Consider the following 14,370-nt stretch of genomic DNA (forward strand, 5'->3'; position numbering starts at 1 on the left):
TTTTATTGTATTTGGATTTTACATGAATATTATGACCATTAAATATTAATATGTATCTTCTATTTTCCTTTTCGATTTTAATCAGTTGTAATTTAAGCATAAATTATTCTTTCTTTCCAAAATTGACTTCCCCTTACGAACTTCCTCCTCCCCCCCCCTCCCCCCCCCCCCCCCCCCCCACACACCAAATCTATTTATAGTTATTGACTGGCTGAAACTCCATTTTCACAAGAGGTGCTAATCTGTTAAAAATATCAAATTTGCAAAAAAGTAGCTTCATTATTATAAAATGTGTGATAAGAGTGTTTGTATATGAGGCCAAATTCAACTGAAGTGAAACTGTGAAGAAAAAGGGGGGGGGGGGGGTTGGCTCCATTACAAACTGGCAAAGGTACCTGCAAAAAGTTTGGAAACTACTGGTCAGACAGGACTGGAATATATTACTGAGATAAGGAATGGATCCCATACTCTGCTTAAATGTACAACCATAAGATTTCACACTTGATATAAAAGGTCATCATTCATCCTTAACTGAACCATATTTTTCCCACCATTTGGCTGTCAAAGTGGAATTAATGTAAATGTGTGGCAGCCCAAAATGTGAATGTTTTGTTGTCAAAAGTGCTAAAAAACTGCCCAGTAAATTAATACACTTGACTATGAGGAAAAAACAAATAGTAAATTTTCTTTGATGTGTATTTCAAAAGAGAAAATAATCTTAAGAGTGTGTGTGTGTGTGTGTGTGTGTGTGTGTGTGTGTGTGTGTGTGTGTGTGTGTCCTTATTTTATAGAATGAGATTCATGCGTAAGTTACAAGTTTATTTGCAGATGCATATTCAGCCAACTCAGCATACACACATTCTGAGGAAACAAACTCACTTCCTAATTTGTTACTTGTTATCTTCTACTACTTTAAGCTATATTTTGTTGCAGGCACTGTGCAGCTGCCAGCTGAAAAATTTGCTAAGCCTGATGATGGTCCCGGACTTGTTGGAGAAAAGAAAAATATTATTCTTAATTCTGCTGAAGAATTGTTTGCAGAAATCAGGTAGCGTGATATTACCAAGGATGTTGTGAAAAGCTACAACTTTTTATTTTTTAAAGTCATTTGACTAGTTTAATGCTGTCCTTGATCTCTTCCTACCTTTTGGTCATCATATCTGTGTAACTACTATATCTAACAAGCTCTTTAGCATATTGTAGTCCTTGTCTTCCTTTGCTGTTTTTTTCTATCTACTAATACTACTACTACTTCGATTATCAGAATAATTATTCCTGGTTACTGTGGCAGATGTGCTGCTAACATGCCCTTCTTCTAGTAAGGGATTTCCAATAGCACCACATTTCAAATGATTTTAGTTTCCTTGTTTCCTCACCTCCTGATTTCTGATGGCCCCCAATTCACTTCCCTGCAATGCCCTGATTCAAGCGTAGACTTTCAGGAACTTAATTCTCATTTCCATATCAGAGTATATGTGTATGCACCAACAGAGCTCTTTTATTGAATTAAACTTTCTTCACTTGTGCCGATCTACTTCTCAATATTATATTGCTCCTAATTTTGATGTTAATCAGGCCAGTATTCTGCATTTCTTCCATCTTTGCTTTGTTAAACCTTAAACCATTTGGTTTTTTAAATAAGCAGTCCAGTCCTTTGAACAGGTCTTTTTTTTTCTTTTTTTTCCGTAAATTTTTGATGGGTTTCTCTGAAATGGAAAAAGTGCAGTATCATCCAATGATTTGATTTTCACTTTAACAAAGGAAATTTGGTGATAAGTTAATACAAAACTGGATGCTTTTCTTGGTTACACTTAGCCATCAATGATGACAGCTATATGGGCAAAAATGACGAAAAAATGGTTGGCCCAATAAATGTTGCCATTCTTGACGGTGAACATTGAGGCAGGTCGCTTTCCATATTGAACCTGTTTTAGGGAGATCCAGAGATCTTTTGTGCTGATTTGTTGTTTTAACCTAGAACCAGACAACAATAAAATTGACAGGTTTCTGCTTCAAAGAAAGCAAAGATGGTCCCATCAGCTGGAAAAGTTATGAAGTGTTTTATCGGCATATGAAGAGTGTGATACCCATAAACAGAAAAAGGAGGAACGAAAGAAAGAAGAAAAAGCAGTCACTGGGGAAGACTACAAAAAGATATTGGACACTTAATGTGTTTTAGGATTGAACATGGCTCATTTGGCAAAGAAAAAAGGTCCTATTTCACCACAGTGTACCAGAAGATTCATCTATAGTTTTCACCACAGAATTATGTTAGTGCTTTTAGAATTGCTACTTCAGCCACCATATTCACATGACTTCAGTCTCTTATGTCTAAACATGACAAAATCATAGTCAGATAAAAAATACCACTCAAATGGCGAGGTCGTGATTGAGACTGATAGGTATTTTAGAGATCTTAACAATTCCTATTGCTAGAAGGAGTTAAAAACATGGCTGTGATGTTGGTAAAAGTTTGTACCCTTAAAAGAGCAATATATTAACAAATAAATTTGTTTGGGAGAAAAATAGCATTTTTATTCCTAACATTGGTTCTTTTAAGTCAGCCTTGTCTTACTGCCTTGTAGATTTTGTGTTGTAACACCACTCTGTAGATCTTCCAACTCACTGTCGGATGACCACATATCCACCGCAAATTGCTGCGAGCAGCTGTTTCAGCATTACCTCTCCCATCAGGCCCCAGTACATTGGTACAATCCACATTCAGAAACCATTGGTGTTACAGAAATCTGGGATGTCAGTTTAGCATTCTGACGTGGTGGCTACATGACACCTGTGGCATCTACACTACAAAAATCTGGGGTAAGGTGGTATAAATACAGCCTGCCCAGAAGACAGCACACATTGAGGTGGCAACTACTGTAGAGCAGACTACCATTGTGTGGTTCATAGAGGCGTCTTCGCTCACTCACTGTCTGCTGGTGCAAACAGACATCGGTCAGTGTCATTCAATGGGACTGCTTGCCATATGGTCCTGCATCTGGCACCAACTGGCTCAAGTGTCCAACTAGGACCCTACTATCCCATACTGACATCGACAAAAGCTGCCAGCCAGACGTCGAGGGCTAGTTCCTGGGAGACATTAATTTCACTTCAAACCACTGCCAAGCAGGGTCTTAATGCAACCATCCATTAAGTGGCCTTGAGGTTTGACTGCATTGCCAGCACTGATTCATAAGTCAGCTTCTGCTGAGCTGTCTGCCCAAAAAGAACATTCTGCCCCGATACACACTGTGCTGTGGCCGAAATTGACACTGTATCACTTTCAATGTCCATGTGTTTGACATCTATCCTGCCTACACTGTGGGCCTATAGCATCCCTGTATTCTGTTTGAGACAAGTAAATATATCTGACTACAACATGAGCATTGCTGAATTTGTTCCTGCTCCCCTTTAGTGAACCCACTTCTGCTCCTCTGCCCTGTGTCGGGGTTGACAGTACAAAATGCTGCTGATTTTGTTACAGTAGATATTGCGGACTATTCACCCATCTTTACATTTTAGCCCCATTCTTATAAAGATTGTGAATACCTTATTCCACCTTACATTATAAAAGACTTCCTCTGTGACCACTAATTCTTGGAAGGTATCCAGACGTCCACAATTAAATGAAATGTGAGAACTCTCTCCTGCCTTTTCCTTTCTTGAAACTAAACTAATCTTTGTGCAATACATCCTCAGAATTACTTTCAGTTGTTCTGCGAATTGGCACACTTGTTGTCAGATGGTATTTATGTAGAGGTGGTGGACAAAATTATGGAAACACCTAAAACAGAATGTATTACCATGCCTTACACATTGTACGAAAACTGTTGGATTCCAGAACAGCTTCCAGCCATCATGGAATGGGTTAATACAGGTCCTGTATGGTTTTCAAAGGAATCTTATGCTGTACTTCATGCAAGGTAACAGTGAGTTCAGGTAACAATGATAGAGGTGAATAGCGATAATGATTCCTTCTCTCCAACTTAGACCACAAAACCCCAATAATATTGATATCTGATGACCATCATGGCCAAGGCAGATGTGACAATTAATCTTCATCCTCACAGAACCACTGTTGAATGACGTGATTATCTACATCTTTCTCTATTCTTTGCAAAGCTTTCTGAAGTGCATGACAGAGTTTATGTCCCACTGTACCAGTTATTAGGTTTTCTCCTCGTTACATTCACATACAGTGTGTGGGAAGAATGATTGTTCATATGGTGGCAATATGTAGAGGGTTATATTATATTCCTAGAGTCATCACTTAAGACCAGCCCTTTAAAATTTGTAAGTAGGCTGAGATGTTTATATTTTCCCACCTCCGCGTTGCAAATGTTTTGAGTGAAATGCCCAGTCGTTGCGCTGTTGTTTTTCCGTCAATTCTACCAACATCGAGAGTAGTTTAGTTCTCGGGGTTTTGTAAAATTCCTGGATTCATGTCTCGTCGCTGTGCAGCCTATGAAAAGGATTGTGGAAGACTCCCAAATAAATTCCAAAGTACAGTGCAGTTTTAATACCAATATATTTCCAGGACTCTGGTGTCCAAGCCAGGTGAACTGTACCGGTTACATCACATGTACCCAAAGTTGACATCAGACGACACAGAGTTCACAACAATCAACAAAAGAATGAGCCTACAATACTTATGCTCACAACCATAGCCAAAAAACGAGTGCCCCAAGACGCCTGCATGAACTCTTATTTATACTTTTGTCAACAATTACCTACAATGGAAATTACAATTTTATGTAAAATTACAATTAAAAGTTAAACTGAATATGAGCTACACATTGCTAAAAATTTACAATCTCAGTGCTGAACAAGGTGAACCTATTTTCAACTTAGTTACGAGTTAATATAACATTTTCTGACTAATTATGTTACAGGTAACAATTACATTTCTAAATTTGTTTATAACAAATCAACTAGTGCCTGAATTTTAGTGCTAACATATATCGGAGATTCAATTAACGTGCTTTATTTATATGTTCCATTTAATTTGCTGTAGTAATTTTATAATGATAGGTTTACTGGTACATCCTGACCATGTGCTCTATTTCTTTCGATTAGTTACAATATTAATTTTACATTTATATTGTGTTTCTCACATAAGAGCAATGTTAAATGCTTTTGGCACATTCAAAATGCACTCGGTGGCTTTTACACGTATGGTTTCAGCAAAGCATCGTTTTCAAATTATATGTATACTGAAATAGTGGTTATTTTTGTATGTAATGGACAATTTGGACTGGTGTTCATCTTTAATGCTTTCCGAGGGGTTCTGATAGGTAGCAATGAGATACTGTAATATTTCAAGGCTTTCTTGGGATAGTTTAAATTTATCTTCAAGGGTCTGCCAGTTCAAGTTTCTTCACCATCTCTGTGACTCTCTCCCAAAGCTCAACAACGATTAATGCTGCCCTTCTCTGTATACTTCAATATCCTTGTTAGTTCTGCATGATACAGATCCCACACACAAGAGCTATATTCTAAAGTGTCACATGAGTGGTTTGTAAGCAATCTCCTTTGTAGACTGAAAGCATTTCACCAGTATTCAACCAATAAACCAAAGTCTGCCACCTGCTTTACTCACAACTGAGCCTATATGATCATTCCATTGCATATGCAGGGGCTGGATAAAAAGTAAGGAGAACTATTATTTTTTCTCTGAAATGACTTTATCGAAAGAGGTAGTTACAGTTACACACCTTCAATATAATTGCCCCTATTACTTATGACCTTTCGCCAAATGTGCAGAAGGTGTCCTATACCATCTGCATGTCTCTTCCTATTGATCTCCCATATTGATTGCCCTATAGCATGGATATCATCATCTCTGGTGTTGTATTGGATCCCTCACAGTGGTTCTTGTACTTTGGCAAAGAGATCTAATCGCAAGAACCCATGCAGGTTGAGTGCATTAGATGTTCCAGACTCTCCCATTGCCAGCTGTGCAAGACGTCCTGGATATCAGCAGTGGTGTGGCATCATACATTGTCTTGCAAAATGATGGGCTACTATTCCTCAAAATGTCGTTGCTTTCGCCTGAATGCTGTATGAAGGTGGTGGTGCAGGAACATGCAGTAGTGTGCAGCAACTACCATCTTCCTTGGTGGCACAGCATGATAGAATTTTACCCCATCACACCATATGCCACAGTGAACATCATGTTCAAAGTGCTTGATGTGGCACACACTTTTATTGGATGAGGAGAACCAGGATGCCTCCATTCACCGGATTGGCATTTCAAGTTTGGTTTGGACGAGCGTGCCCAGTTTTTGCCGATAGTGACGGAGTGTCAAAGAAAATCTGTACCTTCCCTTTGGTAGTGGCCCAACAAATCCTGTGTGATGGCATAGCAGTGCTGTTGTTGCACCTCAGACATTTCATGAGATATCCAGTGTATTACAATCTCGCAGTACCCCAGAACGTCATGCAGAATGTGGAGCACAGTTTTGTGGCACAATCCAGTGGCGATCAATGTCCAATGAGGAAGCAATAATTTGAACTGCATTCTCCACCATGTGGGGTTGTCCTCTACATGTGGGGATCCTTCACATTATCTGTGCCTAATCTGGATGCTTTAACCCATGGTGTGAGTGTGGTGTATGGCAGTGCTGGGAGTCCCTGGAAACATATTTGTATGCTCTCTCATTCCACTTTAATTTTGAGCCTAGAACATTGCTATATCTTTGTAAATGTTATGTTAGGGTTTTTGACTTTCTGTGATGTTCAATCGTCTATACGCTGCAATAGATTGACAGAGTACTGTCCCAACTCGCTGTACAATCTCTTCTCACAGGCCTTCATTGTGCCAACACAAATTGCAGCTTGTCGACTCACCAGTATGATGTTACAGCAGTGTTACCACTACTTCGTATCCAACCCTTGTACATACCAAATGTTACACAAGTGTTACCACTACTTTGCATCCAGCCCTTGAACATATCAAGTGTTACACCCGAGTATTTCTATGAGTTGGCCAATTATAGCTGTGACTCACTGATATTATAGTCAATTTGTTTTGTTTCATGAAGTGCCCAGTTTTACATTTCTGAACATTTAAAACAAGTTGTCAATCTTTTCACCACTTTCAAATCTTATAAAGATCTGACTGAATATTTATGCATCTTCTTTCAGATAGTACATCATTGCAGACAACTGCATCATCTGCAGAATGCCTGATGTTACTATCAATATTGTCTGTTAGGTCATTAACATACAACCTGAGCAGCAAGGATCCCAATACACTTCGTTGGGGTACATCCAAAGTTATTTGTATACCTGTTGATGACTCTCCATTCAAGATAATTTATGCATCCTTCCTACCTAAAAGGCTTCAATCCAGTCACAAACTTCACTTGATCACACTTCTGACAATAAACGTAGGTGTGGTACTAAGTCAAATGTTTTTTGGAAATCAAGAAATACTGCATGTATGTGACTGTCTTTGATACAAAGCTTTAAGTATGTCCTGTGAGAAAAGTGTGAGTTGGGTTTAGCATGGACGATGTTTCCAGAATCCATTATGGATGGTATGGAGGAGGTCATTCTGTTCAAGGTACCGGATTATGTTTGAGCCCAAAATGTGTTTACAGATTCTACAACAAATTGACATCAAGGATATTGGACAGTAGTTTTGTGGATCACTTCTATTACTCTTCTTGTCGATGGCTGTGACGTGTTTTTTCCAACTACTAGGCACTTTTTTGTTTGTTTGAGGAATCTACAGTAGACTATAATTAAAAGAGGGGCTAAATCAGCCACAAATTCAGTATAGAATCTGATAGGGATTCCATCAGGCCCTGGAGCTTTGTCCAGTTTTAATGATTTCAGTTGTTTCTCAACACCAGTGACACTAACACTTATTTCACTCGTCTTTTAAGTGGTAGGAGGATTGAATTTGCACTCATCTTTTCAGTGGTACAAGGATTTAATTGGGGCAGTTCTCCTGGATTTTTCTTTGTAAAGGAACATTTGAAAACAGACTCAAGCATTTCATCTTTTGATTTGTTAACCTCAATTTCAGTCCCTATCTCATTTGCGAGTGACTGGACACCAACTTTGGTGCCACTAATAGCCTTTACATATGACCAGTATTTCTTTGGGTTTTGTGAAAGGTCATTTGACAGTATTCTGTCACAGCAGTCATTGAAAGCTTCACACATTGCACTCTTGACAGGCAAGCATCTCTGTATCTCTAGCCCTCTGCTTTGTTTCACATCTGTTTTGCAGTACTCTGTTTCTTTAGAAGTTTCCTTACAATAACTGGGTACCATGGAGTGTCCCTCCCATTATGAAATGTTCTAATGGGTATGTATCTATCCAGTGCAAGGTCAACTATTCTGTTAAACTTGAGCCATTGTTATTCTACATGCTCCTGTCCTGTGCTGAAAGTTTCAAGTTCCTCATTGATATATGACTCTTCTGCTTATTTATCTGGTTTAATGAACATATATATTTTTTTACTTGTATGTCCTTTGTTAATCATTGTTGCCACAACTGCCTCATGGTCACTGATACCAGTTTCAGTAGGACATCCTCAAAGAGGTAAGGTATATTTTTTGTCATTAGATCTAATATATTTCCATCATGAATGGGGTTGTGAACTATCTGTTCTAGTTAGTTTTCAGAGAAGGCATTTAGTAATATTTCACTGGATGGCTTGTCACACCTACCACTAATGAAACTGTAATTTTACCAATTGGTAGTTGGATGATTAAAGTTTCCACCAATGATTGCAGTACAATTAGGGAACTTACATACAACTGAACTGTGGTTTTCTCTGAAGTTTTCAGTTACATCAGGAGATGAGTGTGGTGCCGACAGAAGGATCCAATTACCATTTCATGCCAACTCCTTAAGCTGAGTCTTGCTCTAACACTTCCTCATGCAGCTTCAATTTCTATTTTGATGTATAGGGGCCCTATCATTTTGGAATACAGCACCCCCATTTGGGAACGAACATTGTACTATGGACTTAATCAGCCAAAATGGTCACATAATCCTTGGCAGTAGTGTGACCTTTCAGATTAACCAGGGGGCCTCTGGAATCCTACAATAAGGCTTCCCAAATCAATGCTGAACCCTTTCCATGCTTTCCTCTTGGGACATAAACTCGGACGCAACTTGAAAACAATGAGTAACAAGACTTATCAAACCAATTCCTTTCGTTGCTCCATAGTCCAGGTTTTATGACTCCAGAATCATATTTTCCTATCTGGATTTTTGCATTACTGATGAGCGATTTTAGAATTCTATTGTGCCCTGCAAATATGCAGTAAAATCTTCAATATGGTGCCTTTTAAAGCACCAACCACTTTGGTTAGCTTGGGCGGAAGCACCCAACTTATGAGCACCAAAAATTTGCCCATATTCAAATTCTCTTATCTCTGACATAATGCACCCACAACTACACAGAACCACTTTGGTTAGCTTGGGCGGAAGCACCCAACATATGAGCACCAAAAATTTGCCCATATTCAAATTCTCTTATCTCTGACATAATGCACCCACAACTACACAGAACACTTGCAACTTAATGAGACATTGCATGGACACTGTTTGTATTCATTTCTCATGGTGTACCCGTGTTTTTGTCCAACCCCGCCTGTTTAGATACTGTTGATACTAATGTGGTGATAATGCCTTAATGGAAATATTATGGTAAGCCACCATTCTAATTCAAATAACTGTAGTTGCTACATCTCTTGCAGATCTCAGTAACTTCTGAGCTATATGGGTATAAAAAATTCTTGCAGACTTGTTTATGCACAAATCATTCAGTGTTCTGTCAAACTCTGACCACATTATTATCTCACCTATTTCTGCCACATAACTTCCAGCTCATCTGTCATAATTTGTGGTACTCCCTCTCAACTGTAAAGGCCTTTGATATGTGCTTCTACCATTTGTCATCCATCTCTTCTACATAAATGTTTTCCATGTGCACTTAGTGGGTTAACACCTTTAGAGTTTACTTCTTTGAAGTTATTTTAATCTTCCTTTACATGTGTGAATTTTTCCTATAGTCAAATCTTCTTCCACAGTATCTTTACAATGTTCCTCTCGTCCATTCTTATTTATCATGGAGAACACTTAATTTAATTTTTAAGCAACATATGCTGCTTCCTTTGTACCTTATTCTTAAGATTCATATGTTTTCTTCTTGTATCAATAAGCTTGAGTATTTACAGTCAAGGATGACTTCTTCATTTGTGTTTAGTTATTTCCTTCTTTATTATATTCTACTCCTCATCTACTAGTCCATTCTCTGTGCTTTTATTTCAATTTGCTGTTCATAATTACTAGTTTGTTTCCATTTGGGTGTGCTTTGTAGTTCATGATTGATTTCTGAATCCTTGTCTAACCACGATGCAATTCAGTTGATATCTCTGATATCTCCCTGCATATGCTTACCCCCCCCCCCCCCCCCCCTCCCCCCCCAATGTACACCTTTTTCATTGTGATTCTGGAAGAGGACATTCACTATGTCTAGTAGAAACTTATGGCTATAGTCTAGAAACATCTCTGTTCCACCTCTCTTTTCCCTAAGCAATACTCTCCAGTAGCCATTCATCTATCTACATCTACGGATAGATAAAAAATCTACTCACCAAGCAGTGGCAGGAGAACCTACACACACACGCACGCACACACACACACACACACACACACACACACACACAATGATTTAACTGTTACAAGCTATTGGAGCCAGTGGCTCCTTCTTCTGGAGGAAAAGTTGAAGGAGAAGAAAGAGGGGTGAAGGAAAAAGAGTTGAGAGGTTTAGGAAAAGGAGCACAGTTCAGAAAAGTCACCCAGAACCTCGGGTCAGGGAAGACACACTGGACGGTATGAGAAGAAAAGACTGATTGTTGGTGGACTGCATCATATGAGATTTGAACAATCAGTCTTTCCGTCTCTTCCTGTCCTGTATGTCTCTCCTGACCCAGGATTCTGGGTGACTTTCTGAACTGTACCCCTTTCCCTAAACCTCTCTAGTCGTTTTCCTTCGCCCTCTTCCTTCCCCTTCAACTCTTCTGCCAGAAAAAGGAGCCACTGACTCCAAAAGCTTGTAATAGTTAAATCCTCGTGTGTGTGTGTGTGTGTGTGTGTGTGTTCCCCTGCCACCGCTTGATGGGTAGTTTTTTTTATCTATCTGTTTATGTTATAAATAATTGATTATTTTCGTTGTTTTACATCTATATCTAAATATACATACATGTTCTACAAGCCACCGTACAGTGCATAATGGAGGGTACTTTGCTACGACTGCTGGTCATCCCCTTTCCTGTTTCCACTTGCAAATAGAGTGAAGCAAAAATGACTTTCTATATGCCTCCATATGAGATCAAATTTCTCCTATCTTTCTTTGCAATACTTATATGAAATGTACATTGGTGGTAGTAGAATCATTCGGCAGTCAGCTGCAAATGCTGATCTCTAAATTTTCCCGATAGTGTTTCGAGAATAATGTCATTTTCCATCCAGGGATTCCCATGTGAGTTCATGAAGTCTTTCTGTAATATTCACATGTTGATTGAATTTGCTGGTAACAAATCAAGCAGCACATCTCTGAATTGCTTCAATGTCTTCATTTAATCCTACCTGGTTGGGATCCCAAACACTCAAGCAGTACTTAAGAATTGGTCACAATAGTGTTGTACATACAATTTTCTTTATAGATGAGCTACATTTTCCTCAAATTCTCTCAATAAACCAAAGTTTACTGTTTGCCTTCCCTACTATCGACTATACATGCTTGGTCAGTTTCATATCTCTTAACAACATAACGCCTAGATATTTAATCATTGTGACTGTGTCAAATAGCGTACCACCAATATTGTATTTGAACATTAGAGGTTTGTTTTTTGCACTCACCTACATTAACTTAAATTTTTCTGAATTTAGAACTAACATCAAACCAAACAGAAATTCTGAGTCACCGTGTATTCTTCTATAGTCATTCAAATACAATACTTTCCCATACACTACAGCTTCATCAGCAGTCACAGATCCATCAGATCATTTATGTATATACAAAGCAAGAATGGTCCTATCACTGGAAATATTGAATCCACTTGTTACTTTTTGTCCATGGTTCCCAGGATATTGCATGAGAAGAGGGCAACTTGATTTTTGCATGAGTGATGGTTTCTAAATCCTTGCTAATTTTTGGACAGATGCTTTTCTGACGCAAGGCAATTTGTTGTATTCAAACTTAGGATATACTCAAGAATTCTGCTGCAAACCGATGTTCAGGATATTGGTATGTAAGTTTATGGATCCATTCTTTCACACATCTTATATGTTGAAGTCACCTATCATCCATTGCCGCTGCACGCCCCCCCCCCCCCCCCCCCCTTTCCCTCCCAGTCACTTGAGATTTTGTGCTTGGCAAGTTTCACGATAAATGCAAGCTAAGTAAAGGGCTAATGCTGAAGAGTGCTCTCTGAAAAACTGTACCTGCCATTCTCCCCCCTTTGCGTGGGACTTTAAACTTTCATCTCCATTTCACATATTTTATCAATTCTTCTATTTTGTCATATATTATCTTTATTTCCTCCTAATCACCATGTTATGTGGTGTATAAACCTGTACAATGGTGTTTGGTGTTCGATTAGTTTAAACCATCAGTACAATTTTGTCACTGCATTGCTGACAGTTTCCTACTTTCCAATTCAGGTCAGTGTCAACACTGATTATATTATTAATTCATTAATGCTGATGTCATTACCCTATAATCATCTACCCAGATATCTCTGTCTCCTTTCCAGTTCACCTTCACTAATACCGAGCGAGGTGGCGCAGTGATTAGACACTGGACTCGCATTCGGGAGGACGACGGTTCAATCCCGCATCTGGCCATTCTGATTTAGGTTTTCTGTGATTTCCCTAAATCACTCCAGGCAAATGCCGGGATGGTTCCTCTAAAAGGGCGCGGCCGACTTCCTTCCCCATCCTTCCCTAATCCAATGAGACCGATGACCTCGCTGTCTGGTCTCCTTACCCAAAGAACCCAACCCAACCTTCACTAATCCCAACAAAGTTTATATTGGCCTGCTCATATCCCTCTTTTCATCATCTCATTCACTAGAACTTTCAGGCTTTGAACATTACTTGCTCCTATTTGTAGAATGTTAGCACAGTTGTAGTTATATTTTGTCCATTGATCAGTTTTGCAATGATTTTTGACATGTTATGTTGCAAATTTATACAGAAATAAACAAATTTCTTGGAAATTTGTCATTTGATGCATGAAATAAATCTGTAGTAATGTTTACTGATAATATTTTTACTCATTGATATATGATAGTCTACAATCTATTTTTTTAATACTGCTAATAATAATAATAAATAACATATTTGGAAGAACTGAAGACTAATTTTTTTTAGTTCGTCTAAATTTCTCTGCTCTGTTGGTTCTGTTTGTTTCAAAATTTGTACACATAGTTTTCTTCCTGTTAGTCAATAAGTTATTTTCTGTAAAATACCTTTCTGCCATTTGCAAGTCTCACTGGCTCTTTTCCCCAACTCCTTCACTGAGTCACTACATGCTAAGAAAGTTGTCATCGGCATACATGATCACTTTTCATTTCCAGCAGTGGGCATATCATTTATATATAAGGTAAAGAGCAGAGGTCCTAGTACTGAAACATTAGCTACTCCATATTTTACCTGCAGATAATCAGGGTAGACATTTCTCTCTGTATTCCCAGATTTATGTTTTATTTCAACACACTGTTGTCTGTTTTCAACTAAGGTTTTTATATCAGCAGCTTTCACTCTTATGCCATAGCAGTCCAGTTTCTGTAGAAGAGTTTTATGACAGACACAGTCAAAAGCTTTTGAAAGGTCTAAATAGACATTAGCATTAGATACTTTCTTTTACTGATCCAATGCCTCACTGATATGTGTGATACATTTTGTCACAGCAGTCTTGGTGGATGTTCCCTTTCTAAATCAATGTTGTGCCCCATTTAAGATGTTATGCTTCTCTATTAGTTTATAAATCTATCTTTAATCACTGCATCTACTATTTTAGACAGAACAGGTGTGATCATTATGGACCTATAGTTTCTGGGGTCTCCTTTATCCCCTCCTTTGAATACTGGCACAACTTTACTCATCTTTAAACATTTTGGGAATATTCCTTGCTTCATTACTAAATTTATTCTTTTTTTATTCTCCTGATAACCCCTCACAGTCCCTACCCATAGATCTGAGTGGGGGATAGGGTTTGCCTTGGAAACATTTGCAAATAAGTGGTCACCATGATCTTATTTTGGAATACTGCATGTCCTGTGGGTGCATTTTTTTGTCTTTAATGCTGTAGTTCCCATTGATTTTTGCATCCTGATG

General features: G+C 38.5%; 1 protein-coding gene across 1 annotated transcript in view; it reads left to right on the forward strand.

Annotated features, from left to right (window-relative positions):
- Nucleotides 1–14,370, forward strand: part of LOC124545228 (vacuolar protein sorting-associated protein 33A) — a 109,305-nt gene that overhangs the window by 55,358 nt on the left and 39,577 nt on the right. Inside the window, exon 6 of the mRNA XM_047124099.1 lies at nucleotides 934–1,048. Within this exon, the coding sequence (XP_046980055.1) occupies nucleotides 934–1,048 (115 nt within the window). The remainder of the gene's footprint in view (nucleotides 1–933; nucleotides 1,049–14,370) is intronic.

Source organism: Schistocerca americana, chromosome 8 (genome assembly GCF_021461395.2).
Source record: "Schistocerca americana isolate TAMUIC-IGC-003095 chromosome 8, iqSchAmer2.1, whole genome shotgun sequence".
NCBI classification, from domain to species: Eukaryota; Metazoa; Arthropoda; class Insecta; order Orthoptera; family Acrididae; genus Schistocerca; species Schistocerca americana.